Consider the following 26,831-nt stretch of genomic DNA (forward strand, 5'->3'; position numbering starts at 1 on the left):
GAAATTTTGCCTTGGAGGGCATATTTGGCAATGTCTGCAGACAATTTTGATTGTCGGGACTGGGAAATTGGTGGTACTAGTATCTAGCAGCTAAGGTCAGGGATGCTGCTAAACATTCTACAGTGTAGTAGTGCTCAAAGGATGGAAGCTCCTAGAACAATCATTAAGAAAGACAGGCTGAACTTGAACTTCAAAGAAACTAGAGTAACAGGCTGGGAATTTACGTTTATCCTATAGGCTGGAGGAGTCATTGAACTTATCTGTAGAAGAAAGTGACAGGATAGAAATAAGGCTTTAGATCATTGAAATCAGAATCGAGGTAGATAGTTTATAGGTGGTCACTACACTATTCTTTTGTTTTTTCTGAATAGCTAACATTTTTCAATGTGCAAGTTTTTATTTTTTAAACTTTGTTTTCCCCTGCAAGCATTTAGGCTCAATTGAAGACAGGGCCTGTTTGTTGGTTCTTTCCTCTCTCTCTGGAGCAATACTTGGTGCACAAGAGGATGATGCATAAACTACTGTGGAAGTCCAGGGGCACCTGGGTGGCTTAGTCGGTTAAGCATCAGATGCTTGGTTTTGGCTCAGGTCATGATCTCATGGGTCCTGAGAGCCAGCCCACAATGGGCTCCACACTCAGCAGGGAGTCTGCTTGAAGATTCTCTCCCTCTGCCCTTCCCTCTCTCTGGCTCTCTCAAACAAATAAATAAATCTTTAAAAAAGATACTGTTGAAGTTTGGTGATTTGGGGAAAGGAGAACTCAAAAATGGTGGCAGATTCGGGGAATCAATTGCAGTCAAGTTAGAAAAGATGCGGATCTGAGGAAAAATTAATTGTATTTTGGATGTAGGAAATTATAAGTAGTAGGGCAATGAAGTATAGAACTAAAACTTGGCAGAAGTTTTAGAGCAAGAAGGGACTGCTGAGGTTAGCAAAATAAATGAGTCTTCTTAAGAAAGATGACAGGACTTATCCTCCCACTATAATGAAGAGCAGAAAATAAAAGTGATGAGGTTTGTATAACAAATAGTGTTATTTTGAGATTAAATAATAAATAGCTTTTGAGGATCTAGAGTGGAATCACAGACTAGCTATTCAAAAGCTATTTCACCTGAAGGGATCATTTTGTTTGGACTTTTAATAACTTTGGGCTGTTTTAAACTTCACAAAAAATCAATGTCAACATTTAAAAATCAGAAGCTATATAAAAATTCCAATTCTTTAATTCTCTTGAGAATCAGACGGATTTGGCCTTCTTTTTTATTGGCTTAACTGGATGGAGCTGAGTAACTACTGCTGCCTTTAAGTCACCCAGTTCACTCCCCAATCCCATTTGTCTCCTTTGTGTTTTCCCTGTATTCGAGTTTGCAATTCCCGGTCTAGTGGTACTATGTCAACATTTAATGACAAAAATAATAAAAACAGTAACACTGAGCGCTTAGCTCCAGGCCCTGTTCATGCCACAGAGACCATTCACTATTTAAGGGAGTTACCGTCCTACCACTGTCCACAGGAGAAAAAGAACACAAATGGACACACAAAGGGTAAAGGACCTGCCCAAAAGTCAACAGCCAGCAAGTGGTATATAGGTCAGATAAAAACCTAGTCAGACTTAAATGTGCAGATAACCAAATAGTTTTCAAATGAAACGGTAATAAATTACTCAATATGAACCCGAGTCTTTTCCTAAAAGCAAGTGAAAGAATGGGGGGAAGGCAATGATAAATTTTAACAAAGTCAGTACATCTTAAGTTTTGATGAAACGAAAGGATTCCTAGACTAGCACTACTAGAGCAGGTGAGGGGGATGGGCAGTGGTCAAAGCGTGATGTTTGAAGAAGAGATTTCAGAGATGGTGTGGATTCTGAAAGTCAGCATAAAGAGGATAACCATGGGTGCAGCTGGTTAGGGATGTGGTAGGGATGGAGAAACCTTGGAAGCAACAAGTCGAGAAACTGAAAAACAATGAGTAATGGTACGCAAAATATACAGGACTCAGCTGATCCTCAAAAAATGCTAATCCTAAGAAGTAAAAAGTCAGAAATAGCAGACATAGTCAACATGTTTCTTGTCTGCATTTTAAAAAGATGAAAGTGAAAAATGCGCCTGAATGGCAGGGCGGGGGATGTGAGCATATCACATTTGATGTGCTAGAAATGCATCAGGAAGGCCGACAGTCCAGCTCTGCCCCAGCCCATTTACTGTGCCCTCATATGACTCAGTTATACTCAAATACTTTTCTGCTTGAAGGGAGTTAGGTGTTAACTGCTTTTGTTAAATGTAAGTAAAATAGTGAGAAAAAAAAATCCAACTAGTTGAATAGGAAATGTTCACATAAATTTCCAGGCAGTATTTGTTATAAATAAACATCTATACCTCAGCAGTTCCTTTTGTCTGGGTCCCCCCACAGTAGTCCACAGGGTTCAAGCCCTTACTTCCTTCAGCAATCTGGACAAACATCACCTTATCAGAGATCTCTTCCTGTGGAAAATTACCAACTACCCCACCAATATCACGACCACCATATCTTCCTACCATAGTATCAGCCCTGTTGAGACACTGTTTTCTTCATGGTTCATTTCTAGTTCCTAGAGCAGGTCTGCGCACATAATAGCAGCTCAATAAATATTTGTTATATTAAAAAAATTTTCTACTTTAACAACTCTTAAAGGTCTCAATGACTCAATACATCAAATGATTTCCCATTTCTACATTTAGAAATTATAAACTTACAGTCAAGAAAGTAACCTAAAACTTCTAGTCCAGTTTTTTTCCTTTTTACCACCCCCAAAGATGAACACTCAGTTACAAAAATAAACTCTCATTTATTTTCCTTTAGAGCTCATATCCTATGTGTTCCTTAAATCCAATTTGCTGAGCTTCATAGTTTTGTGAAATGCACTGCGTCCTTGATAGTACCTTCTAATGACAACTCAGCACCTTCTAACCACCACAGTAGGAGAAAACAGTAAAAAGAATTTTTCCAGGCTGCCATATTCAATTAATACCTTTTTTTTTTTTCAGGGGCAGGATAGGAGGAGAAGATAGTATTTATTTATTTATATGGACTTTATTATTATTTATACTCAAGTTTTTGAACAAAAATAGAAAACATTTTGAATCAAAGAATGCCTGAAAGTCAAACATTAAAGATGGTGGTCCCATTATTCTTGAAACTAGACATCAGCTAAAGTAGACTTCATGTACTTTAAAAGTGAACAAGCACAAGCAGTCTATTTGGTAAGTAGGGTTAAATGTCAGCAAATCTAAAATTCCAGAGGCAATATTTTATTTCAAAAGTAATAAATAATATGGTCACATATTAATTGGTGAGAGTTACAATGATGGAAACCTTTAAAATTCTTATAAAAACTGGAATTATTTCACAGGCTGTTCACATTTCTCATGACTGTATGTTTTCCAATGACCTATTATTAATCTAAATTAAAAGTTAAATACATATTAACTCACCAACAATGATATAACTTCAAGGCTGAGAAAAAGCACTAATCACAAAGAATTTCAATGAAACATTAATTTAGCAGTCCAGAGAGAAGAAATGTTATTGATGAGAGAAGTCCTAATTCTAAATAATGTAGCTGTGTATCTGTTTAAATGACTAACAATACCCTTAGCTTCATCAAAACACTTGTTAAAAAAAAATTACACATACCTATTTTGTTCAAGATGTAATATGAAACTTGAAATAATTCCTTTTTTAAAAAAAGGGTGACTCCTAAAAAAGGTTCATAACATCTCATTAACAAAGCAAAAATATTACATTGAAATCATTCATCTATTTTGGTCTCTAGTTATTAAAAAAAAAAGCCACTAAAAATTCATTATAATAGTTCTAAAACATAATGGAAACATTATCAGGAAAAAAAAATTTGTCAATGAAAAAAATCACTGATTCAATGAGCATTTGATCATTTTATTAACAAAATATAAGCAAGAATTACATCCCTCTCTGGGGAAACTTTTCAAATAATTCTATGTGGAGGGCCTTGAGATGTATCAATTATAAAACATGTTAAAATGAAAAAAATTTTAAATGTACAAATACAAACCAGTACTTTATACAAGAATTCTCCATAAAGTTCGTTAATGTAAAAAATAATTTGTTTCAACTGAATATAAGGCATGTTCAGTTTCTGTAATTTTGTAGAATTATTTTTTTTGCTTTGTTGGAGACTTTTCTCTTCGCCGGTCCTGATGTTTCTTTGATTCTCTGGATTGTTTAGAGTATCTGCTAGATTTTTCCCATCGCCTTTCGGCACCATTCTGATATCTATCTTCATCACTTCTAGAACCTGAATGTTGTCTATTCTTTTCTCTTGACTTTGATCTATCTTTCCTTATAGCATTTTCACTGTCCTTATTTCGGTGTCTGTGCTCATTTTCAGAAAAAGAATTTCTTCTCTCTCCTCTCTTCTTTTTGGGATCACCATGCTTATTTTCCAAATCTGTGTGTGCTTCTTGGTCTCTGTCATTCATGATTCTACTGTAACTATTTCGTTCAGAAGGAACACCTCTGTCTGAAGTGTATTTCGTTATGGGATTTCTCCAATTTGGATCCCTTGAATTTTTATCTTTATGTTTTTCTGACCTTCTTTCTCTTTCAGTCCGTGTTTCCTGATGCCTTTGGTCTGGCCTTCTTTCTTCTTCTTTCCTATCATGGGTTTGTTGTTTCCTGATCAATTTATCTACTTCTTTACTTCTGGTGTTCCCTTGTCCCTTCTTTCTTCTATCTTTAGCTGCATGTGTAAAATGAAATAGTTAGCTTTTATTTTAATCTTTAATTTCATAATTTAACAATTACATTTATTGATCCACTGAAGGGCTATTAATTCAGACAAACTGGATGCAAAACTAAATTGATTGAATGGAAAGTCTGATGACAGAATATTTTACACGATGAATAATTTTTAAGAATATACATCATATCACCGTTAGTTACCAAAGTACTGTTTTGATCCTTAGACTCAAAGCAGTAAACAGAAACTTTAAAAAAACTATAGCAAATATAAAATTTTTTATAAAGTGGCCAACAGGTACATTTCCAATTATAAATTTTATTCAAAAACAGAAATTCCAGCCCATGTGCATTATGTCATATGAAATATTATGTCAGATCTAGTATGTTAATAATAAAAATACAGTGATCACACATGCCAGCAACACTACTCCCTAAAGGTGGGGTGTGGGGTGACTGAGTTTGTTTAACAGCATGAATATATATTTTTCCAAATAAAAACCTCTTTGTACAAAAACAATAGTTGTGCTCTCCAGTGCTGCTCCAGAGAAGCAGCATCTGCACCAGGAAGAGAAGCTTTTTAAGACATATAATCATAAGCTTGAGAGCTTGATTTCTGAGAAAGCTCTTCTGAAATGGCCTAGAACAATTCAATCTTACTGATATAATCACAAATATAATTATTAAATAATCACAGTGACATTGTAAGCTATAAAACAAATTTAATCACTTTATCTGTGTTATTTCTTTTGGGTACATAAATCAAAGGTGCCGAGATGACCAAAAGTTCTGTCAAATTCATATGTATACAGAAAGAAGAAAATATGGTAGAAAACTGCCTACCTTCGTCCTATCTCCACCTAAATCTCACTGTACCAACCTGTTTTTCTTCTGCCAAATGCCTACCCTTGGCACAGTCCATTGGTTTGCCACTAAGGATTTATTTCTCTGGTTCCTACCAAGCAGCTCAGCTGAGCTGCAGCTACCCAAGCAGCAACCATCTGGCTGTGTGCTAAATTGACGTCTCTCTGACCGTACTCTACACCGCTCTCAGGGCGTCACTGACACAAACCCCTGAGCCCCACCATAATATGCAACTCCCCACTCTTTGGTGTTTGCTTTACAATTTTCTAATTTTGGGGCAGTTCATACTGTTTTTATGCTACTTAATATTTTACTAATAAAACTGAACGCTCTCTACCGAAATTGTATGATGAGGCAAATTAATTTTGAATCAGCAAGATTCCTTATTGCAGCAATTCATGCTGTGTTATCATCTGTTCTCAAAACAGATACCATGAAATAACAAATTCTTTAGAATTAAAAGAGGTGAATATTAAATGAACAATGTTAATGTATTTTAATTCAAGAATAAGACTTCCTGTGGGCAAATGCAATCTTAATCTAATAATATAAAATACTGAGAATCCCACAGTTCTGGCTGCCACATAGTATGTAATACTCTTTTAAGTGCAACAAGCCAGAGAACAAGAGTGTAAAGATCAACCTTCCAAACTACGTTTTCCTGCCACTAAAATATGCATTAAAAAATACGAAATGATATGCATTTTGGACAATTAGACTCTCTCTTATTCAGACTAAGATACAATGAGAGAAGAAAACAGAACTGACTTTGGGGAAAACAACACAGACCTGCTCAGAAAATGCCACATTTGAAAAAATCCTTTACTACTGTATTTCCACTTCCAGAGGGTGGAGAAAGCTGTGGAAGACCCGTGCCCGTGCTGAAAACTAGAAATGCCAGATAAAATTTAAAATCTTCTGTTTAAAGGCACTAAAGATCTTGAACAATCTGAGATGTTATAAAGAAAGGCAGTGCTCAACAAAAAGGATAGGGGTATGATGAAAGAACAGAGGGGTCAACTTGAAGGTGCTCCTAGTTGCCAAAGCTGAAATGACCTGAACAACAAAATAAATGACACTAATGGATTTTAACTAATTCAGATAAATATCCATGAGTCCGCACTGATAAAATATACAGTTAATAAATAAATGGGGGGGGGGTGGGAGGAGAGGGAAAACTCTTTCTTGCAGAAGAAATTCAATTACTAAATGCAGAAGAAAAAAGATAAATGGAAAAATCACATTCGGCAAACACCACACTGGTTAAGTATTGCAGACAAGATCCAAAGATGGATGCTAAAATTAAAGAGTGAAAGGTGGAGGAGAAAGAGAAGATTTGCATAGTATCAAATTATCTCCCTACAAGACATTAATTTACAGAGAAAAGGAGTTTCCATGAAGAAATCGAGCAGGTATCACCTTAACCGAGTGATCAAAGTTAATATCACCAATAAGACATATCAATATTATGAACTCCAAGATAAGATGCATTAAGAATACATCATTTCTATGGTATTCTGTCCAAAAAAGCATAACCCCATTCTAATCATGTAAAAACATCAGATATCCACATTGAGGGACCTTCTAAAAAATAAGTGACCAGAGGACTTTTAAAGTATCACAGCCATTAAAACAAGAAAAGCCTGAGAAGAACTATCAGGTTATAGAGGACTAAGAAGAAATTCAGTTCAATGCAAGGAGGATCCTGGAATAAGAAAAAGGACATTAATGGAAAAGCTGGTGAAATTCATGTAAGAATTTGTTTAATGTATTGTTCCAATGTTAATTTCCTGGCTTTGATACCTGAACTCTGGTTACGTACAATGCTAACATTAGGAAAAGTTGGGTGAAGGCTATATGGGAATTTTCTGTACTATCTGCAACTTTCTTTTAAGTTGAATAAGGGCCAAGATTCAAGAGAGGGCAGAACCATAGAGAGGTAAGCCGACATTCTACAGCCACTTTCTCCCTATGAGCAACTACTGATTCAGGGCTGCTGCTGAGGGACAGAGAGACCAACAGAGCTCTAGCAGCTGCACAGGCCTAGAGAGACAAGAATGGAATGGAACTAGCTATTTGCAAGACATACATGTGACAAAAGATACACATCCAGAAAAAAGAACTAAAGAACTCCTACAAATTTAAAGAAGAGACAACTTCATAAAAAAAGGGGGGATAGCAAAAAACTTGAACAGCCACCTAACAAAAGTCAAATACCCAAATGGCCCATAATAATATAAAATAGTGCTTAACTTCATTAGTGATCAAGAAAATGCAAATTAAAACCACAATGCAATACAATTACATATGTACCAAAATGGTTAAAATGAAGGATAGCCAACTGAAGTGTTGTGAAGATGGTTGCTACTGGAACCCTCAAACATGGCTAATGGGGGTGCAAACTGAAAATAACCACTTGCAAAACCGGCAGTATCTACTAAAGCTAAATATACACACAACCTACAACCCAGTGAGTCCCAGTGATTCTCTAAGTACACACCTAACTGAAATGCACATATGTACATATACATATATCTACCAAGTATGAATAAGAGTATTCACGGGAATACTGCTTATAAATCTAAATTGCTGAGTAAAAGGGATGTTAAATAGACTGTAGCATATTCATATAGTGGAAAACTATACAGCAACAAGACTGAATGAACTATAACTAAATACAATATTACAGATGAATCTCACAAAAGTAATTGTGAAAGATAAGCCGGACGTAAAGGAGTTCATAAAACACAGTTAAAAAGTTAAAAACAGGCACAACAAATCGTGGAATTACAAATGAGAGTAGTAGCTGCCCTGACGTATGGACGGGAGGAGTGGCAGTAGCTGGTAACTCTGGTTATGGGTAGCTAGCACACGGACGTGTTCTCTTCATGAACACTGACGCTTACGATATACGCACTGAATGGATGGCGCCTGTCAATAACTGACATAAATCCTCACTAAAGTAAAAAACTAAAATTTCTTTAAAATATAAACACCGGAAAAGCTATAAACTGGATTATAGGCATTATGAATGAATGGTATTTCAGTCATCACTCAAATAAATATTTGCCAATGAAATAACTTCATTTCTATGAAGAGGATTCCAATAGGTAATCTTAGCATTATAAATGATGCAATTCACTACAGACTCCAGCACTGACAGATGATCACTTATATTATTAATTGTGGCTTTTAAACAATCGAACTCTAAAATAATTAAGCAATCAAATTATTTTCTTCCCTTGCTGTAAACATCACCAGCAATATACCTGTTAGAAAAGAGCCCAATCAATTACAGACGAGTTTCCATACCTGAGGCAGAGCTCTGACTACTGCTGGATGAAGAATCGCTCTCCTCACTGGAAGCCTCTGAACTGCTGTCACTGCTGTCCGAATCAGAGGCAGAGGAGTCAGACTCCGAAGAGGAGGATGCAGAAGAGGAAGAGGAGGGGGAGGACTTATTTGGCTCAACATCTGGTTTCTGCGCCACAATGACCTTTGGTGTATTTTTGAGATGCTCACGCAATTCATCCCTAATTAAAGATATAATCTCTGTTAGTTTCTGCTTCAAAGTCAATGTGAGATAATTTTATAAGATGAAAATAAAATTCCAAAAATTATCCTTACGTTAAACCTCCAAGACCTATAGAAGTAAAGAAGTTGATGGCAAACCGAGTATTTCTTGGATTATCTCGGGGTAATAACCCTTCAAAAAATGGCTGTAGGGTTCTAAAACAAGAAAAAAAAAAATGAACAAAAGAGAACACATTGCTTAATGATAAAAAGGCAAAGTTTGTAGACAGTCATTTTTCAGATTTTCTATGTATTATTAAATTAGTACATGAAACACAAGTAAGTGATTTATATCATTTATTAGATTAGGCTACATGCTATCTAAGTGAAAGAGTAGGGTCAAGTCATAATTTACTAAACTTACAGCAGAGGAGGTTTTTAAAAAAAGATTTATTTATTTGAGAGAGAGCCTGTGCACGCGTGTGTGTAAGGCAGGGCCTGAGGGAGAGACGGAGAGAGAATCTCAAGCACACTCTCCATGGAGTGCAGAGCTCAACACCAGGCTTGATCTCACAACCCTGAGATCATGACCTGAGCGGAAAACAGGAGTTGGATGCTTAACTGATTGAACCACTCAGGCACCCCACAGAAGTTTTAAAAAACTTTTTTATACAACACACATACACACATATATATAGTATGTGAATATATATAATAAAAACAGATCTCCTTTATTGTATATATATACACATACATGCACACACAGCACTATGCATGGCACTGGGGATGGGGAAAAAATAGTCAACAAAAGGGTGAAATCACGGATGAAGACTGCATATAATTATCATTTCTAGGGAGGGGAACAAACAAAAACATTAACAATAGAAGATGGTTTGGACATGTTGTTCTGAGCACCACACTGAAAGACTAACCAGCAGAGTCAGGACAAAGCATTTCATGGGAAAAGGTGACATATAAGAAGAATAATTAAGAGTTTTGCTGGACAGAATAAGAGGGGGGATTTCTAGCTCTGGAAATGGAGGTAAGGAAACATGAATGAGCTGAGCAATGTTGGTGCAGCCTGTGGAGAGGGAGGAGATAAACCTGGTGAAGTAGACAGGGACCAATTAAGTTAGTCTATGAAGCCAAGGGGAACAGATGGACTAGCCCAGAGAGGGCATGCTGAACCCAGAATGGAAACTGGCAAAGGGGAGAGGTAGGCTGAAGAGTAGAGACCATGAAGAGTGAGGCAGAATGAGAAGGAACTGAGGAGCCACAGTGAGCAAGTGGTCAACTGTGTAAGTAAGGCTGGGAAGTCCAGGGGCATGAGGACTGAGAAAAAGTACTTGACTTGGCAGGTAGTCACTAAGAAATCTGAAAGGATGATTCAGTAGTGTGAATGAAGTAGAAGTCAATGTGAGTGGCAATGGGTAATCTGAATAAACAGGAAATAAGAAACCTGGGATAGGGATTACATGATAGCCCTAGAATAAGACTCTCATTCAGTGTAATAATTCGAACAATTACATGACTGAGTAATCTAAATATATTTACAATTATTCATTGATAACAAAAAATTAATTAATTTTCTAAGGTTCAAAATTAGGGTTAAAAATGAAAATAAAACTATAAGTAGTATTCATTATTGGAAAACTCCAGTGAGCATGCAGAATAATTCTGTGTGTTCTGACTAAATTAAAAGAGGCACTGATTCTGTGTTCTCTACTGCAACTAAAATCCTTCATTAAAAATTGCATGTATATGTTTTCTGTGGCATAGAACATGAGATTCAGAATTGTAATTAATGGATGAAGAAAGTCCTAAGGGCTTAACTCTTTGTTTTTACAACCAAGGGTGGACTTATGTTGCTATAATGGAGGAAAATTCCTGAGGACAGTAAGCATAAAAAGTGCATAATGATAAACATACTCATCCTTTAATCTTGCATTAAGTTTAGGAAGACCCATATATTCACACAGTTCTTGGAAAAATATTTTAACAAAAATTCTACTGGATGATGTAGTGGTTTCTTCACTTAGCTTTATACATTCAAGAACCTGCAAATTAAAATTTAAAGACAATTTTATTTTGTTCAAAAGACAAAATGACCAACATTTCTAACTCTTAAGTGTCTCTAAAGAATTATCTCTGAATATCTTTCTTTGTCCTAATAAGTATTACTTCTTGGCAAAGTTTAAGACTACCTCTCTATACTAATTCTCATAATGCTAAGATACTACAGAAATAGAGTTCATTCTTTCTTGAGAAATGTGCTTTTTATAGCAGATATATTCTGCTGTGAGTATATAATGCTGAAGCAAAGATTACTAGCTCCTAAAACTCACTCATCAAAATGTGGATATATATATAAGGGTTTGGGGCAAAATGCCACTTACAGCATTAGGCTATAGTTCTGTAGAGTACATATACAATAAGGGTAAAGACAGGAAGAGTGATGGCTTGCTCTGAATACTAAGATTGAGGCTTAAAAACTGAAGCCATAGAGAGATGTTTTAGGACCAATAAAACTAAAAGTAACCTCCAGTTTTTATGAGTTCTGTGTTCCAGGAACCCATTTGCTTTAATTGTTTAAAAACTTGATTTCATTTTCATTCCCACAGGGGAAAAAAGAAGTAAAAATATTATTATAATCAGGCTCCTAGGTCAGCTTACAAAATGCCTATTAATGCAGCTAGACATACTTAGTACTTACAACATTACAACAATCTATCTAATGTTTATGAGGTCATTTTGCTGTCTCATTCTACCATCAGGTTGTGGTATTCTACAGTGTGATCCTCTTCTTTCTTTCCTCTTGGATGTAATTTCTTTCTTTCAACTTCACTTTTCTTATAACCTATCACCTGTTATTTCATATTGGTGCTATGGGCATATCTTACGTTATGTATTTCGTATATGGTATGCTCTCTGAAAGCAGAGATCATATATAATTCACTTTGGATGCCCAGTATCTCTCTCAAGTGACTGGGCACACAGCTGGTAACTAAATGAATGGTTGTTGGATGAACAGCAGTTGTACAATAAATGCCAGCTTCATGAATGCATTTCAATTTCCAATCCAGTATACATCTGTGTATCAAGGATATCTTATCTTGTTCTAAAGAACTGACTACATGATGCATGGACCACCAAGCTATTGATGTATGTGGGTATCAGTGTGTATGCATGTGTGCACACACATAGAAGATGAAAATCTCTATTTTCCCTGAAAACACAATTAGTCATCACTATTAAAAAGCACTGTGATATTTGGACTGTTAAAATCACCTAGGATGGTATTTCTTAAACTCATGTTATTTACTTAGCTTCTTGATCCCATGTTATATGAATATAACCTTAAAGCTAGCCATTACAGCAAAAGTTTGCTATATATTTCATTTTAAATTATATTTTCTACATAGGAAAAGTATGGTTATATTATACTTAATACCTATTCGAGGATAATGGGATTAGGAAGGAAGTATAAATATCAACCCATCTACTTACACTCCATGGAAGTGAATCAGTGTATAAAAGGTGAGCAAACATCTTAGCAACATTTCTCAATTTGTTTGTTTCCAAGCGATGGATGGTATCATACTGTTCTTTGAATATACTTTCAAAGGATTCCATGTATTCTTTTTTTAGCATGCAAAATCGCTAATAAATAAAAAAAATTGAATGTCAATACCACTAAAAATTGACTCTCAATACCATTATGAGCATATCAGATCCCTCTAAATTTACTGAATCAAAAATTAGTAAATATTTTGTATACCTTATCATTCACTCGTTTTGTGCTGTCTGATGGAATGCTTAAAAAAGTAGGTAATATATATCAAAACTATTTACCTGGGATTTATACACTAAAACAAAATTATACAAGTAGCTTATCATAGACACATACATTTGCATACTATGCAAATATGTTTCTCTGTGGGTAGAGTTTAGATTTAAAAACTTATTTTAGTTCATGCTCTATTTTTGTTGCCTGAACATGTACTTGACTTCAGAAACTGCTTTGAGATTTTGAAAAGGCAACATTTAATTGTCCTCTTTGGGAAATTGTTACAAAGCATATAGAATTTCAAAAAGTTCTGGAAGAATCATATGCAATGTTAAGGCACTACAAAATGAAGCAGGAAACGAGGAAACTATAGAATTGGATGGGAAACCCGAGGAAGGGAAGAGCAACGAGCTTTTAGCAAACATTTGCTATTATATTAGACCAGACCACAAAGCAGACACATTAATTCACAATATTCATGTTAGGGATTCCCTTAGTGATTCTATTAAATTCCAAGAAGAATAATGAGGCTGGAACTCACCCCAGCTAATAAGCCAAAAAATTTTTCATATGTCCTCTGTTGGGCACAGCAGTCAAGTATCATGTTGCAGAGTTCTTTCTATTTGGAAAAAAAATTGCATTAATGATTCAGAACACAATGAATCCATGCTATATGATAATTTATCAATATGATAGAGACAGTCTGAATTGTTAAATAAGGTTTTAAACATACAAAACTTCCAAAGCTTTGTGAGCTTAAGTTATTAAGACAAAATTAATCTATGTCAAGCCTATAGTTTTTTAAAGCCTTCAGCCTGACTGTTTCCATAGTCATCTATGCTAATTATATTGATAAAATTCTAAATTCATATTAAGTATGAATCACTTCAAGAAAATCTACTATATGAAACAGATACACTATGAAAAGATTGAACAGACTATTAAAAGATTATACACAAAATCTTTAACAATAGAGATCATCAATACACCACCTAACAATTCAGTTATACACCTTTAAACTCAATTATTAAGGAATATATTTAATTAGTATGGAAAAGGTAGAACACGAGTCTTCATAGAAGCATAAATAAGCACAGCTACAACATTAACTTAAATGACACTCTGGTTAATAAAGAAAAAAATATTTTTAAAAGAACAAAGAAAAAAACACCTCTGGCTGGATTTTCTAGCCTCAAACTAAATGATATGCATACAGATCTAGCTGTTGATAAATCTATACAAATAGATCAAATCATTCCATAACTGCTGGTGTAATATATTGTCTAAGCAGCTATTTATGTGCCTTGAAACCTCCTGTGTAAAAATTCTGTTGAACTAATAAATGCAAGAGTGAATCTAGGACCAGGAAATACCAACATCCCAAATGATTTATAATTTTAAAATACTGTAATGAAATATGTATTGATTATATCCATTTCACAGACAAAGAAACTTAGACAACATGGACAAATCAATGGAGACAAAATGAAAAAAGGCCTAAATTCATTCTCTCACCACTGCTACAGAACTGACTAAATATCTTTCTACAAAACATTTACCAAAAAGTTAAAAATTATTTTTTCCAAATATAGTAATGTATTTGTGTTCTATAAACAGAAAATATAAATATAATGTATAATATATAAATATATTTATTATATAAAATATAATATATATACCCTTTCAGTTCATTTTTACTTCTATTTAATTTTACCTTTATATTTTCAATTAGCAATTTTGACATCTGTCACATTTAACAATGTGAGATGCAACTAAGTAAATATTGTAAATATTTTTTAAAACTTAGGTCTATCTATATTCATTTCATAAATCTATGTGCAAGAGGGAAGAAAAGGGTCCATATACTCTAGAACTGTGCTGTCTAGCATGGTAGCCCCTAGCTAATTAGTTAAATAACATTACATAAAATTAAAATTTTTGTCCTTTGGTCACAGCCACATTTTCAATACTCAAAAACCACATGTGACTAGTGACTACTACACTAGACAGCGTAGAAAACAAATACTTTCATCACTGCACAAAGTTATATTGGATAGTGCTGTTCTGGAAACTGATAATCTACTTATAGAACAATCTACTCAAAAGGCCTTCATTCACAATATGAAGTTGTTTTTAGATGTTGCTACATTGCTAAATTATTTTTTTTATAAGTCACAAGTCACCTTAATTAAATGGAATTCTTATCAATGTGTAAGTTCTGAAAAGATGTATTTTGTCAAAACTTAACATAGTACTAAGAAGTTAAAATGAGGTTTTTCTGAATTCTGCCATATTATAGTTAATTTGTGATATAGTAAAATGTATTTTCAACTCTTTCTACTAACATTGTATTTTACAATAACATGACAGTCAATCAGGTTTTAGACAATATAGCATGGTAATATGCTGATAGCATTGCTAATAAAACCAGTGCTACTTGCAAAACAAATTACTTTCTTCCCTAGACTAAATGCAATTAAGAGTTATTCCCTGTGGCTTATGATAATTAAATATTTTAACATTTTAATTAAATATCATAGCAATTTTAGGAGAGTCTTTCGAGTGCATGAAAATAGATGCACTAAGACATTTTTCCAAATGCTATCAAAATATGTTGAAGTTAGTTCTAGAACAACTATCTTCTGAATTAATATTAATAAAACTTATAATGACTTAATTATACTCCTCAAATAATGTGACAAGATCATACAGTAATTTCAGTTTCAATTATAATTTTAAAGGTTAATTCACTAATTTATTTCCTTTCAAAAGTGAACACATCAAGTGCACCCAGGGTACAAACAGGTACACTGTTACTAATATACCAATAAACAAACTTTAAGAGGGAAAAAAGAACTTTCCAAATTTGAAAAGAATAATTTCTTCTCAAAATTACATACCATGACATTTTAAGAAGAAATCCATAATCTAGAAAAAAATTAGTAAATTTTTTCAAAGGCCACATAGTAAATATTATAGGCTTTAGAGGCTATAAGGTGTCTGTCGCAACCAGTTAATTCTGCTGCCATAAGATGAAAACAACTATACACAACACACCAACCAATGGGCATGGCTGTATTCCAATACAATTTTATTTACAAAAATGGGTAGTGGGCCTGGGCCACAGTCTGCCAATCCCCGTAACAGATCATATTTAAAGCCTTAAGACAAAGCACTTACACCTAATGGTAACAGTGCAGATAGTCAACATCTTTTAGAAATAGAAACAGCCTAGAGTTGATATATTCACTCTGGCATCTCTGCTGGGTCTACCATGTGTAAACCAGGGTGTGAAAAACAAAACCCCAAAAGCCTTTGCTCAAGTTCCAAGGATTTAAAATGTAGATGGACACGGAGCAATATAGATAAGAATGCAACCAGAAGGGGCGCCTGGGTGGCACAGCGGTTAAGCGTCTGCCTTCGGCTCAGGGCGTGATCCCGGTGTTATGGGATCGAGCCCCACATCAGGCTCCTCCACTATGAGCCTGCTTCTTCCTCTCCCACTCCCCCTGCTTGTGTTCCCTCTCTCACTGGCTGTCTCTATCTCTGTCAAATAAATAAATAAAATCTTAAAAAAAAAAAAAAAAAAAAAGAATGCAACCAGAAAAGAACACCCAAGATAATCTTCTCAACCCAGTCTTTATCATTTTTGGCATTAGGGTTCTATGATACTTTGAACAGTGAAGTATATACTAAATTATAAGAATATGAGTCCCATGGACTAAGAGGGGGCTAATATGTACTGGATTACTGATTCCCTGAAACCCTGTAGACAGTCTGACATGTAGTATATGCTGAATACATTTTGTTGAATTAATGAAGGAAAAAAAACGACAGATTCTTTTATATCCAATTAAAGCAATGTAACAACATGTATGGTGATCATTATAATTTCTACCACAAAAGAATGCTTTAGTGCATTAAGTAGATGGAGTAGGCAATTCGTTAAGGAAATTTCCTATTGTATTTTAAGCCACCATTTGATTTACAGGTAACCACTCAGAAATTCATGTAAAGTGCAGTGGGTCAGAGAGACTTCTTCCTTTTCCTGCATCGCATTTAATTCACTGCAATGAGTAGCATTTATGAAGCACCCCAGAACTAAGTCTTATTTTAAAATTTTAGAATATCTACATTAAAAAATGAATATCCAATACTGAGTTATTATTTCAATTCATAAAACCTATATTAACTGTCTTAAACATTTTTATAACCAATATTATTTCCTAATAGAAGAATAAAAGTATTAACTTACTGTCTGGCTTTCAGGGAACTCCATTTTCAGCAATTTGTGAGCACATTCTTCAAAATCTAAACTGTAGAGATAAAATGGTTACAATAGTTAGGCTAAAAACTTGCAGCGTTGTTAAACTATAGCACTCTTTTATAAACAAGGATCTTACTTTAATACTTGTTTAAAATAACTTTTTTACTGTAACTTCACAGTACTGTATCATGTACATAGAAAATATACAGCTTAATTCTACAAAGAATGAAGTACTGAGACATTACAACATGGATGAACTCTGATTTATGTGAAGTGAAAAAGTCAGATATAAAAGACCACATACAGTATGATTCCATTTACATAAGATGTCCGGAATGGGCAAATATATAGACAGAAAGTAGACACATTTTTATGACATTGCTAAATATTTCCACTTATCTCTGACCCAAGTCAGGAAAAAATAGGTAAAAGATGTACCAGAGCCCAGCATGACACCTAGTGCTTAATCACATTTATAAGTTATCTTGATTCATACCCAACCACAGTGCTTCTATATTTAAAAAAAAAAATAAGCATAAAAATAGTAAATAACCAAAATCACTGACAAGGAAAAAAATTTGCTTTTATATAACATTCATGTAAGTTTTATTAAAAATATTTCTAATATACTTAAGAGAATTATTAAATTTAATGTGAATTCAATACAGGAATAATGTTAATATATTTGTACTTTTTGTAGAATGTTCAAGCCTTCATTCTTTTGATAGCAACAGTGTAAAATAATCAGCCACTGAAACAGAATGGCTATGAATTTAGTTTTAGAGTTCATCGGATTTCTCAGCTTCTGATACTTACTGAGTTTCATAAGCACACTAGAGTAATAACCCAGGATGGTACAATGTAATGGAATTAAAAAAAAAAGAAAAGCTAAAACGGAGAAAGAAATATATCAGAATGAGATTTTGCAAGAGGTAATATTAAAACGTATCTGACACTAAGATTAAGATATTAAACTGTAGGTGATAAACTTCAACAATATAGTAATATGACCGAAAAGTATTTTTAGTTTTAATTTTTTTAAAACAGAAACAGGAAAAATCCCTGCAATTTCTGAAAAATGAGTCAATTAATTAAGAAAAATATTTTACAACTTTCTGTTTATCTAATAAGTACCAATGAGAAAGTTATCTGTATGATAGTCTATTTTCCTTGTTTTTGTTTTATTTTAAAAGTATTTGGTAACTCCCTACACCAAGACTGTTTTGAAGTTGTACTTAATGTAAATATTAAATGAATTAAATTTCCTTGACATTTCAGTTATCTTAGGTTGCTAAATCAAATGAATTTCAGATTTAACACAAATAAATAGTGACTGAAGGAAGGGTAAAGAAAAGTAATTTTACATGATGCTAGTTTTTCAGCTGTGTTTATGACTGGTTTTGCTGATGTTTCCAATCTAAGAAACCTTGGTGGGAAAATGACAGACCCACCTCCTACTGATGGTGTAGCTTCAATAATGCAAAATCAGAGTGGAACATCATTTGAAAGCAAGAACAAACAGGAATGTTTACTTTTCAATAACAAAATCAACTGTATAATTTTATGTTTTGTGTAAATGAGAGAGGGTCATTTAGGAGCCAGGACAGAAAGAAGGTAAGAGTACTGGTGAGATCAGTCAACAAGTCTAAAACGAAAGAAATTAAAAAAATAAAATCATTACACAGTTTAGTTGTCAGACCTTAGTTTTATTTTTAAGATTTCCAAAAGCAAACTATATAAAGTGCCCTCACTGCCATCTGACTTGATGATTATATTCCATTCTGGATTTATATTATATTTGATAGAGACTGGTGTACTGTAAACATAAGACTTCTGAAAAATACAAAAAACTGGAAAACACAGCCACAAAAAATCTGTAATCCAATCTCCTCTCAAGATAACCATTGTTGATATGTTAATGTATCACTTCTAGAATCTGTCTACCTATTTAAACAGTTAAGATAATACTACTGGTACAGTACTATACAGTCTGTACAGTTTTTGCCCCATTTCACATTAAGTCAGACCACTTGCCCACATCAATAACAATTCCCCATTAGCCTAACTTTCAATGGTGGCATAAACTGGACATTTGATTATTTGTATTGGACAAGATGGTCTTTTTTTTTTTTTTTTTTTTGTACTGAACAATTCTCTATACAATTCTCTGTCAATTTCTATTTCTTTAAGAAATATAATAAAAAAGAATGGTCAAATGGCATGGACATAAAACTCCTGATTCATGTTTCTAAAAGGCTTTCCATAAACAGCATATCAATTTAAATTCCCACCAATAATGTTTACCTGTATCTCACTAAAATCATTAATACTCAGTACTGTTGCTTTGAAAAAAAAAAAAAAAAAAACTAAATCACTTCAGCTGTTTTAATGACCAATAGCACTTATTAGTATAGAGTGATATTTATTCAGCAACTTTATGATTCAGGATCCCAATACATGAATCCCTCAACCATGTTCTTTAAACATCTGTCTACCAAAGTCTTTTGGTTCTTTCTAAAATATGTATGAGATTTTAAGTATAGTAAACTTTGTCATATAAAAATTATTTTTACTAGGCATTCAGGAGCTCAGAACTCTTAACAAATACCAAAACATAAAACAGTACTGCCGTTACTGAAGTTGGTACCACTCTGTAATCATGACTGTCACCTGTCCAATGCTTTCATTCTTCAAATCGTTTGTGTGGTTCAAGGATAATCAAGGTTTGGTAAACTAAAAAAACAAGTTTCTTTTAAGTAATTATCCAAACAGCTCCAATGTAACTCTTCAAAGTTAATGTTAACAGCAATATTAAAACAGTGAATCTGCTGTTTACAACAGATTATTGTTGGATTTCTAAAAAACGATAAATGAAAGGTCAAACTCTAAGAATTTTTACCTATAACAAAAAATTCTCATTTTCCACTTCAAATTTGTATGAAAAAATAGTTAATAGATTTTTCTTTCATGTGAAAGGCAAAGAAATAGGTAAGGATAAACCAAAAATATTTCTAGCCAATGTTTTGCTTTTTAAAACATTTCTCTTTCTGAAGATGAATTTAAGCCAAGAAGTTTTCAGACAGAATAAAAACAGGATGACTCCTACGTATGAATCATTTTTGCTATTACATCATACTAAATGGAAATATACAAAACCTAGTAAGAAAACAAAACTGAGAAAACATTCCTCCTCCGGTGCAAAATGTAAACACTGTGCCCATTAAATCAATAGGCTGATTCGCATAAAAAACAACAGATGTACTAAGCATTTAATATTTCATTTATTTCTCTTCCAAACCAAACTCATAGCCTTCAAAGGGAATAGGATATTCACATGACATCACAGTAGTTCTTACTTAACATTACTTCAAAGGATTCTCAAAACCTTCCTAATTCCTATTTCCATTTATATTCATTTCCATCTGTACAAAAAAAATCAGTGTCCAAAGTTATCATAACAGCTCTTCTCTGCTTAGAATCTGAATGAGAAACCAAATAAAAAACATAAATTTCCACTACAATTACATACTGTGCCAGCTCTATAACACAGAGTTGTCTTCAGGTTTTTATTAGTGATATTTAACTATAAGGACTGACACAGTTAAAAAAAAAAAAAAAACCATTTAATTATGTAACACAATTAGACCTTCCAAATAAATAAAGATACTTTTCTCTTGAAGCAAAGAACCAAAAGCAGGGATCTATGAAGTTGGGCAGGTAGTCTGAGAATCCCTGAAATGGTATCCAGTTTTCTGTCATCAGATTCTAAAAATACTATCTTCTTGTCCATCCCCTATCAAAAATAAGGATCAACCGAGCTATAGTATCTTACCTTGACTGAATAGCAAGATAAATTGTACGACGAAATGAGACTAGATTAATTTCTGTTTTGTCATGAATAGTCACTTTTTGTCCTGAAAAAAATTAAACAAAATTATGAAATGACAAAAATAAATGTGAAGGACTGAAAATGCATCTCTAGGTAATAATTTTTTCATAAATATTTAGAATCTACGAGTTTAACAATACTGTTCTTTTCTACAGTGTAAAAATAGTATTTGCAGAGCTCAAAGTAGCCATTTCTAGTCTTCTGCCATATCTTAAGAGTATTTTAATAACTTTTGTCAGTTCAAAGAAGTCCAGAATCAAGCCAGAAATATTATTTTTGTTTCTGTGTCGCCTGCTCATTTAGACATTATAAAAGGCAGCACTCATGCTGTTGTTTGGTAAAATATTATTTCTAGAATTATAAACAGTATCTTGATAATTTGGAAGAACTGTAAATCATGGGTAGAAATTCAGTTTCAGAGAACACTGGGTCATTATGACAAACTAGATGGGTCCAATATAAATATGTGTATTTGTCAAAATTTTCTCTTATCTAATGCATGACAACTTCCCCTATAAATATTTAGTAGTTCTTATTTGAACAGTATTTTCACATAAAACAAAGAAATTCTAAAGCTAAATGTAGTACATAGTTAGGAAATGTTTTAAGAAAGAAAGACACTGAAAAAAAATTGAATTTATTTTTATAAAATATGTTACAGAAGAATAAATACACTTTAGGACAGAACTAAAATATACTATGTCCTAAAAGGGAAAGACATACTTTTAATTATTTTCAAATATGCAATATAAGTAAATAATGGCCAGTCTTATGTATGTTCTGATGTTTTAACTAAGACTTAACCAAAATAAAGTTCTGAGGTTATTTTTCTGTGAAATAAAGCAATCAAAGCTGAAGAAGAACATCATGCTTGCTTTGTGCAAACACAGCTTTTGGCCTCCCCACTCTATTTTGCCAAAACGAATTGCCAACACCTAGCCCCTCTCATCTGTCATCTTCACGTCAGGGTTGCAGAAAATGTTCATATGCATGCAACACGAATGCATCTTTTTCACGGTTTAACTCAAAGGCATAAAATATCAAATTAAAATAATGCTGATATTAAAAAAAATGATTTCCTTGTTTAATACTTTTACACCGGAGTTTTTCAACCTTAGCAATACTGACATTTTGGGCTAGATAATCCTCTGTTGTGGTGGGGGCAGTCTTGTGACTTGTAGGATGTTTCACAGCATCGCTAGCCTTCACCCACTAGATGCCAGTAGCAGCCCCTAGCCCTCCACAGACTGGGAACCCCTATTTTAGAGGATTACATTAGAATTAATTTAATTTCAGAGTATTTTACAGTACTACTTGAATGAGCTACACTTTTACCTTCTTCATCTTCTTCTCCCTCTTCATCCTCTTCTTCCTCTTCCTCTTCACTACTTCCAGCATCTTGGTCTGTGTTTGAGTCACTATCTCCCTCATCGAGAATTTCTATCAGAACAAAGTATGGGAAAATATTAATGAGCAAGTGATACACATGAATCTCATTCTGAGAGGATAATTCTCGTTCACCAAAATCCACAGTGGCTATAGTTTATCACCCAACAAAATGAGCACAGGGGCCTTGTGTTATTGCCTAGGTGGTCAGAAAGCCATACATACTGTTCTTCTGCCAAGTAGAAAATGGTCATAAAACAAGGAAGGGATGAGAAGAACAAAAAAAAAAAAAAAAAAAAAGTAGATGAAGGTTTTCCAAAAGAGCAAGAGCACCGGAAAAACAAATTATGAATGGAAATCAGTATACTGGAGTCAAAATATTATTATAGTTCAGCATCAGAAAGGAGACGGTCTATTATACAAAGCTAAGGCTAGATACAGAAAACAAGAATTTAGGCTTTGAAAGACAAAGAAGGGAGAAAAATAATTGCATAATTTAGTGTTGACTTTAGATAAACAGTAATGAGATTTTTATTCTGATGTATACTTATTAAATAGAATGTTACAATTAATCTCAAGACTTTCCATATGTCAACAGAAACAGAGGTTTAAAAGCCTTTAAGAAATTGTCAAGATGAGCACTTCACTGGAAAATCACTTCTTAAAATACAACTTATATCTAGAACTGGATGACAACAGAGATGTAAATAAGAGACTACATAAGGCTAGTCATTATATTAATAGTTAACAAATGAAAAAAACTAAAGTTATATTTTGCCCAGTGGTGTGTGCTCTACTGATCTGATAAAAGATTTTACAAACCTGGCTAACACTTCACTTTTGCGTTTCTTTTAAAATCAGAGTTTTTAAGATAAAGTTTTAGGGTGAACTTACTTTTAGGGAAATTCTAATTTCTTATATTTAACTGAGCACTATAAATCAGGAGCTACATATAATATTTAATGCTAGCAGAAAACTTCATACCTTGAAAAATAAATCGTTTTATTAAAACGAAGAGTTGTCATTCAGTCCTTAGCTGACACATAAATCCCAAGAATATCTCTAACAAATGTGACTTCAAGAAATAACCTAAAGTGTCTGTTTCCTATTACACAATATGGCTTAGACAGACTTTTAAGAGAGGAAACTATTTAGTATTCAATAGTAGGAAGACAGGCACTCCTGCTGTCTTCCCAAATGCTGTAAGACCTAAAACACAAGTGCACCTGGGTCACTCTAAGGTGCTAATTACTAAAGCTGTGCCTGCTTCCTGCTGTGGCCATTTTTTTATGCCAGATCTAGATGAACATTTTATGAAAGAATGAAGGTCAAATGAATTGTCTAGTCGTTTACATCATCCTCTCCTCATCTCTCCACTTGAGAATCTACTTACTGAAATCACTTAGGCAATGACAACTGGATTTCATTAACTGAATGAAGCAGCAGTTTCAAGTACGGTCTTGAGTCCCTGGGGGATTGGTGAGACCTGCCAGGTGGTCTGGGAGGTCACAACTATTTTCATAACAACACCCAGACGTTATCTGCCTCTTTTCTGTGCTGCCATCTACAAGCGTCCAAAAGCAACGGGAGTTGAAGCTGCTGCAACCTGAGCACAAGTCAAGGCACCAAACTGCACCAGCCATCACTGTGCTCTCTACTGGCATGTTCTTGGAGGCGGGAAAAGAGCCACTCTGACCTGAGGATGCCCTTGAGGAAGTAGAAAACCGCTCATTTCACTCAGCCCTGAAGTGTAAGCATACATAATCATCTGAATAGCAAAACATGAATTCATACACAGAGCTTCTGTTAAAAACAGATGCACAACGGTGATGGTTATCTCAAAGAAAAGCACTTGGGCGACTCTTTGACTTGCAAGGACAATTAGTGATATTTTCCCTTTTTACTTGAAAGAATGGCTGGCAAACTATAGTTGTTAGGCATTTGGCAGACATTTTCTCAAATATAAACAAAGTGAGACTGTCACTTCAAGAAAATTAATTAACAGTATTTACAACCATGATAAAATAGGAGTTCCCAAGAGAAAATTACAATTTTGGAGAAATTGGATCCATTCCTGTGAGCTTGATAGCTTCCCAATACTTAGACATCTCTGATGAGCTAGGTGGCATAAGTAATAAATGTGATTTCTTGATATTGTGTTAATTTAATTTTGATAATGCTAACATGTTAACACTTAGAAGATATGCCTAACTGAGTGAACTGATATTTACTAAATGACCAATGAAATATGTTGCAAAATCATGCATGGGTAAAAGATCCATGGATTTTAATGTAACAGAGTATGAAAATTCATGAATATTGTTTCAGGTTTCACATTGCAACTAATCTTGGAGAAACAATTAGCTTTTAAATACTGGCACAGTATTAAGCAAGAATATACAGACTATCTGAAAAGGTTATTAAAATACTTCTCTTTTTTCCAAATACATATTATCCATGAGGCTAAATTTTCTTCATATACTTCAATGAAAACAACCTATTGCAAGAGACTGAAATCACAATATGAAAATCCATCTCCTATTAAATCAGACATTAAATTGTATAAAGTATATAAAACATGCCAGTTTTCTCAAATTTCTTTGTTTCATAAAGTAGTTATTTTCATAAAGTATGTAATGTATAACACTGCTTATTACTGTTATTTTGAAATGATTTGATAAATATTTTTAATATTCTCAGTTTTAATTTCTAATAAAGTAAATGTCAACAGATGTAACCCACACAAATAAAAGCTCTTTGGAGTACTAAATAATTTTCAAGAGTATAAAGGGAACTTAAGTTCAAAGAGTTTAAGTGCTACAATAAAGAAAAGTACTACTTTCCTAGCATTGCTCAACCACTGATATCCTAAAGAAATCGAAGTGGAGTTTCCAAGTTTAAAAAAAAAAATCATACTAGGTATGATAAAAATTCCATAAAACCACTTAGGATCTTTGAGTGGTACTGTAGAAAAAGAAGTTCATAAGAAGGCAAAATGGGTCTAAGGAATTCTCCATGTTTAGAAACTAAATTGTAATAGCAAAAGGAATCTGGCTATGCAGTGAAATGCCCCCTCAGAAATTGGCACTTAAGGAGAGCAATCTATTTATTGTACCAGGTTTTTAGAATAATGTATAGAAACGGAAAGCTGCTTACACCTTACTTTCTACTTCACTACTTCCAAGCCTCACTAAAGCATAGAATTCAGGAAGTGACAGAGCTCTAGGCCTCCTGCTGTCTTCCTGAGAGCTTTCAGAACAGTAAGTACTTCTCACGTAAAATCACAACTCAGGGGAAATGAATTCATAAAACTATAATTATAATATAATTATATACGTAGCCCTGAAATTAGCCTTAAAAGAAAAATGATACAAATATTAAAAAAAAAAAGGATCGCCAAAATACTTGCTCTATAATACAAAGCACTTTATTTTATCTATCCTTAAACAAGTAACATTTACATCAAACAAGTAATTTGTGCCAGGTCACTTAGCTAGTAATGGCACAGACAAAATGCAAACCAAAGTCTGTCCAAAGTTAGTGCTTATAATATATTGATGACATATGAATAATAATCATCAATTTATTAGTTTATTGAACACTGACAGCCTATCTGGAATTGTGATTTATTTTATCAGGATATCAACCTGCTCTCAAGAAATAGAGTACAGCACTTTATAATAAAAGTATAGCATCTAGTTGAATATTAAATTGGACATCAATTTAAGCACCAATTCTTAAGTGGTAGTGAAGTTAAAATAAGGGCCACTAGTAATATATGAATATTTCTTCTTTTTTTTAAGACTTATTTATTTATTTTAGAGAAAGAGAGAGCAAGCGTGCGCAGATACAGGGGAAGAAGGAGAGGGGGAGAATCTCAAGCACACTCCCCACTGAGCACGGAGCCTGCCACAGGGCTCAATCTCAGGACCCTGAGAGCATGACCTGAGCTGAAGGCGAGTCTGACGCTCAACTGGCTGAGCCACCCAGGTGCCCCTATATAGACATTTTTAAGAGGAATGAGACTTAAGGGCTGTATAATTTAAACAGAGGGGAAGAGGACAGGGACAATGAGGTAAATAATTTAGAATGAAGTAATACCACAAACAAGCACCAGACAGAAAAATAATGCATGGGTAAACAGTGAAGAGAATGGCTTCATAATAGAGATTTCATTTTGTCCGTGATCTAAACCTTTCTATCAGTATTATATAACTACATGAATTGCTTCTACTTATCCAAAATAGATTATAAAATTCCACATACCTTTCTTAATTGCTTTGTACTTCTCTTCATTCTCCATAAAATTAGGATCCATCTTGAAAACATCTTAAAAAAATTAATTAAAAATTGTTTATTTTCTATATTTA

At 33.8% G+C, this 26,831-nt stretch overlaps 1 protein-coding gene across 1 annotated transcript in view; it reads right to left on the reverse strand.

Annotated features, from left to right (window-relative positions):
- Positions 1 to 3,912: 3,912 nt before the first annotated feature.
- CWC22 (CWC22 spliceosome associated protein homolog) overlaps positions 3,913 to 26,831 on the reverse strand; it is a 56,196-nt gene continuing 33,277 nt past the window's right edge. Inside the window, exons 11-20 of the mRNA XM_026492407.4 lie at positions 26,728 to 26,790; positions 22,411 to 22,515; positions 21,019 to 21,100; positions 17,175 to 17,235; positions 13,461 to 13,538; positions 12,640 to 12,792; positions 11,062 to 11,189; positions 9,247 to 9,348; positions 8,932 to 9,152; positions 3,913 to 4,756 (exon numbers count right to left, since the gene is read on the reverse strand). Of these exons, the coding sequence (XP_026348192.1) occupies positions 4,170 to 4,756; positions 8,932 to 9,152; positions 9,247 to 9,348; positions 11,062 to 11,189; positions 12,640 to 12,792; positions 13,461 to 13,538; positions 17,175 to 17,235; positions 21,019 to 21,100; positions 22,411 to 22,515; positions 26,728 to 26,790 (1,580 nt within the window). The 3' untranslated portion in view covers positions 3,913 to 4,169. The remainder of the gene's footprint in view (positions 4,757 to 8,931; positions 9,153 to 9,246; positions 9,349 to 11,061; positions 11,190 to 12,639; positions 12,793 to 13,460; positions 13,539 to 17,174; positions 17,236 to 21,018; positions 21,101 to 22,410; positions 22,516 to 26,727; positions 26,791 to 26,831) is intronic.

Source organism: Ursus arctos, unplaced genomic scaffold (assembly GCF_023065955.2).
Source record: "Ursus arctos isolate Adak ecotype North America unplaced genomic scaffold, UrsArc2.0 scaffold_1, whole genome shotgun sequence".
In the NCBI taxonomy this organism is placed as follows: Eukaryota; Metazoa; Chordata; class Mammalia; order Carnivora; family Ursidae; genus Ursus; species Ursus arctos.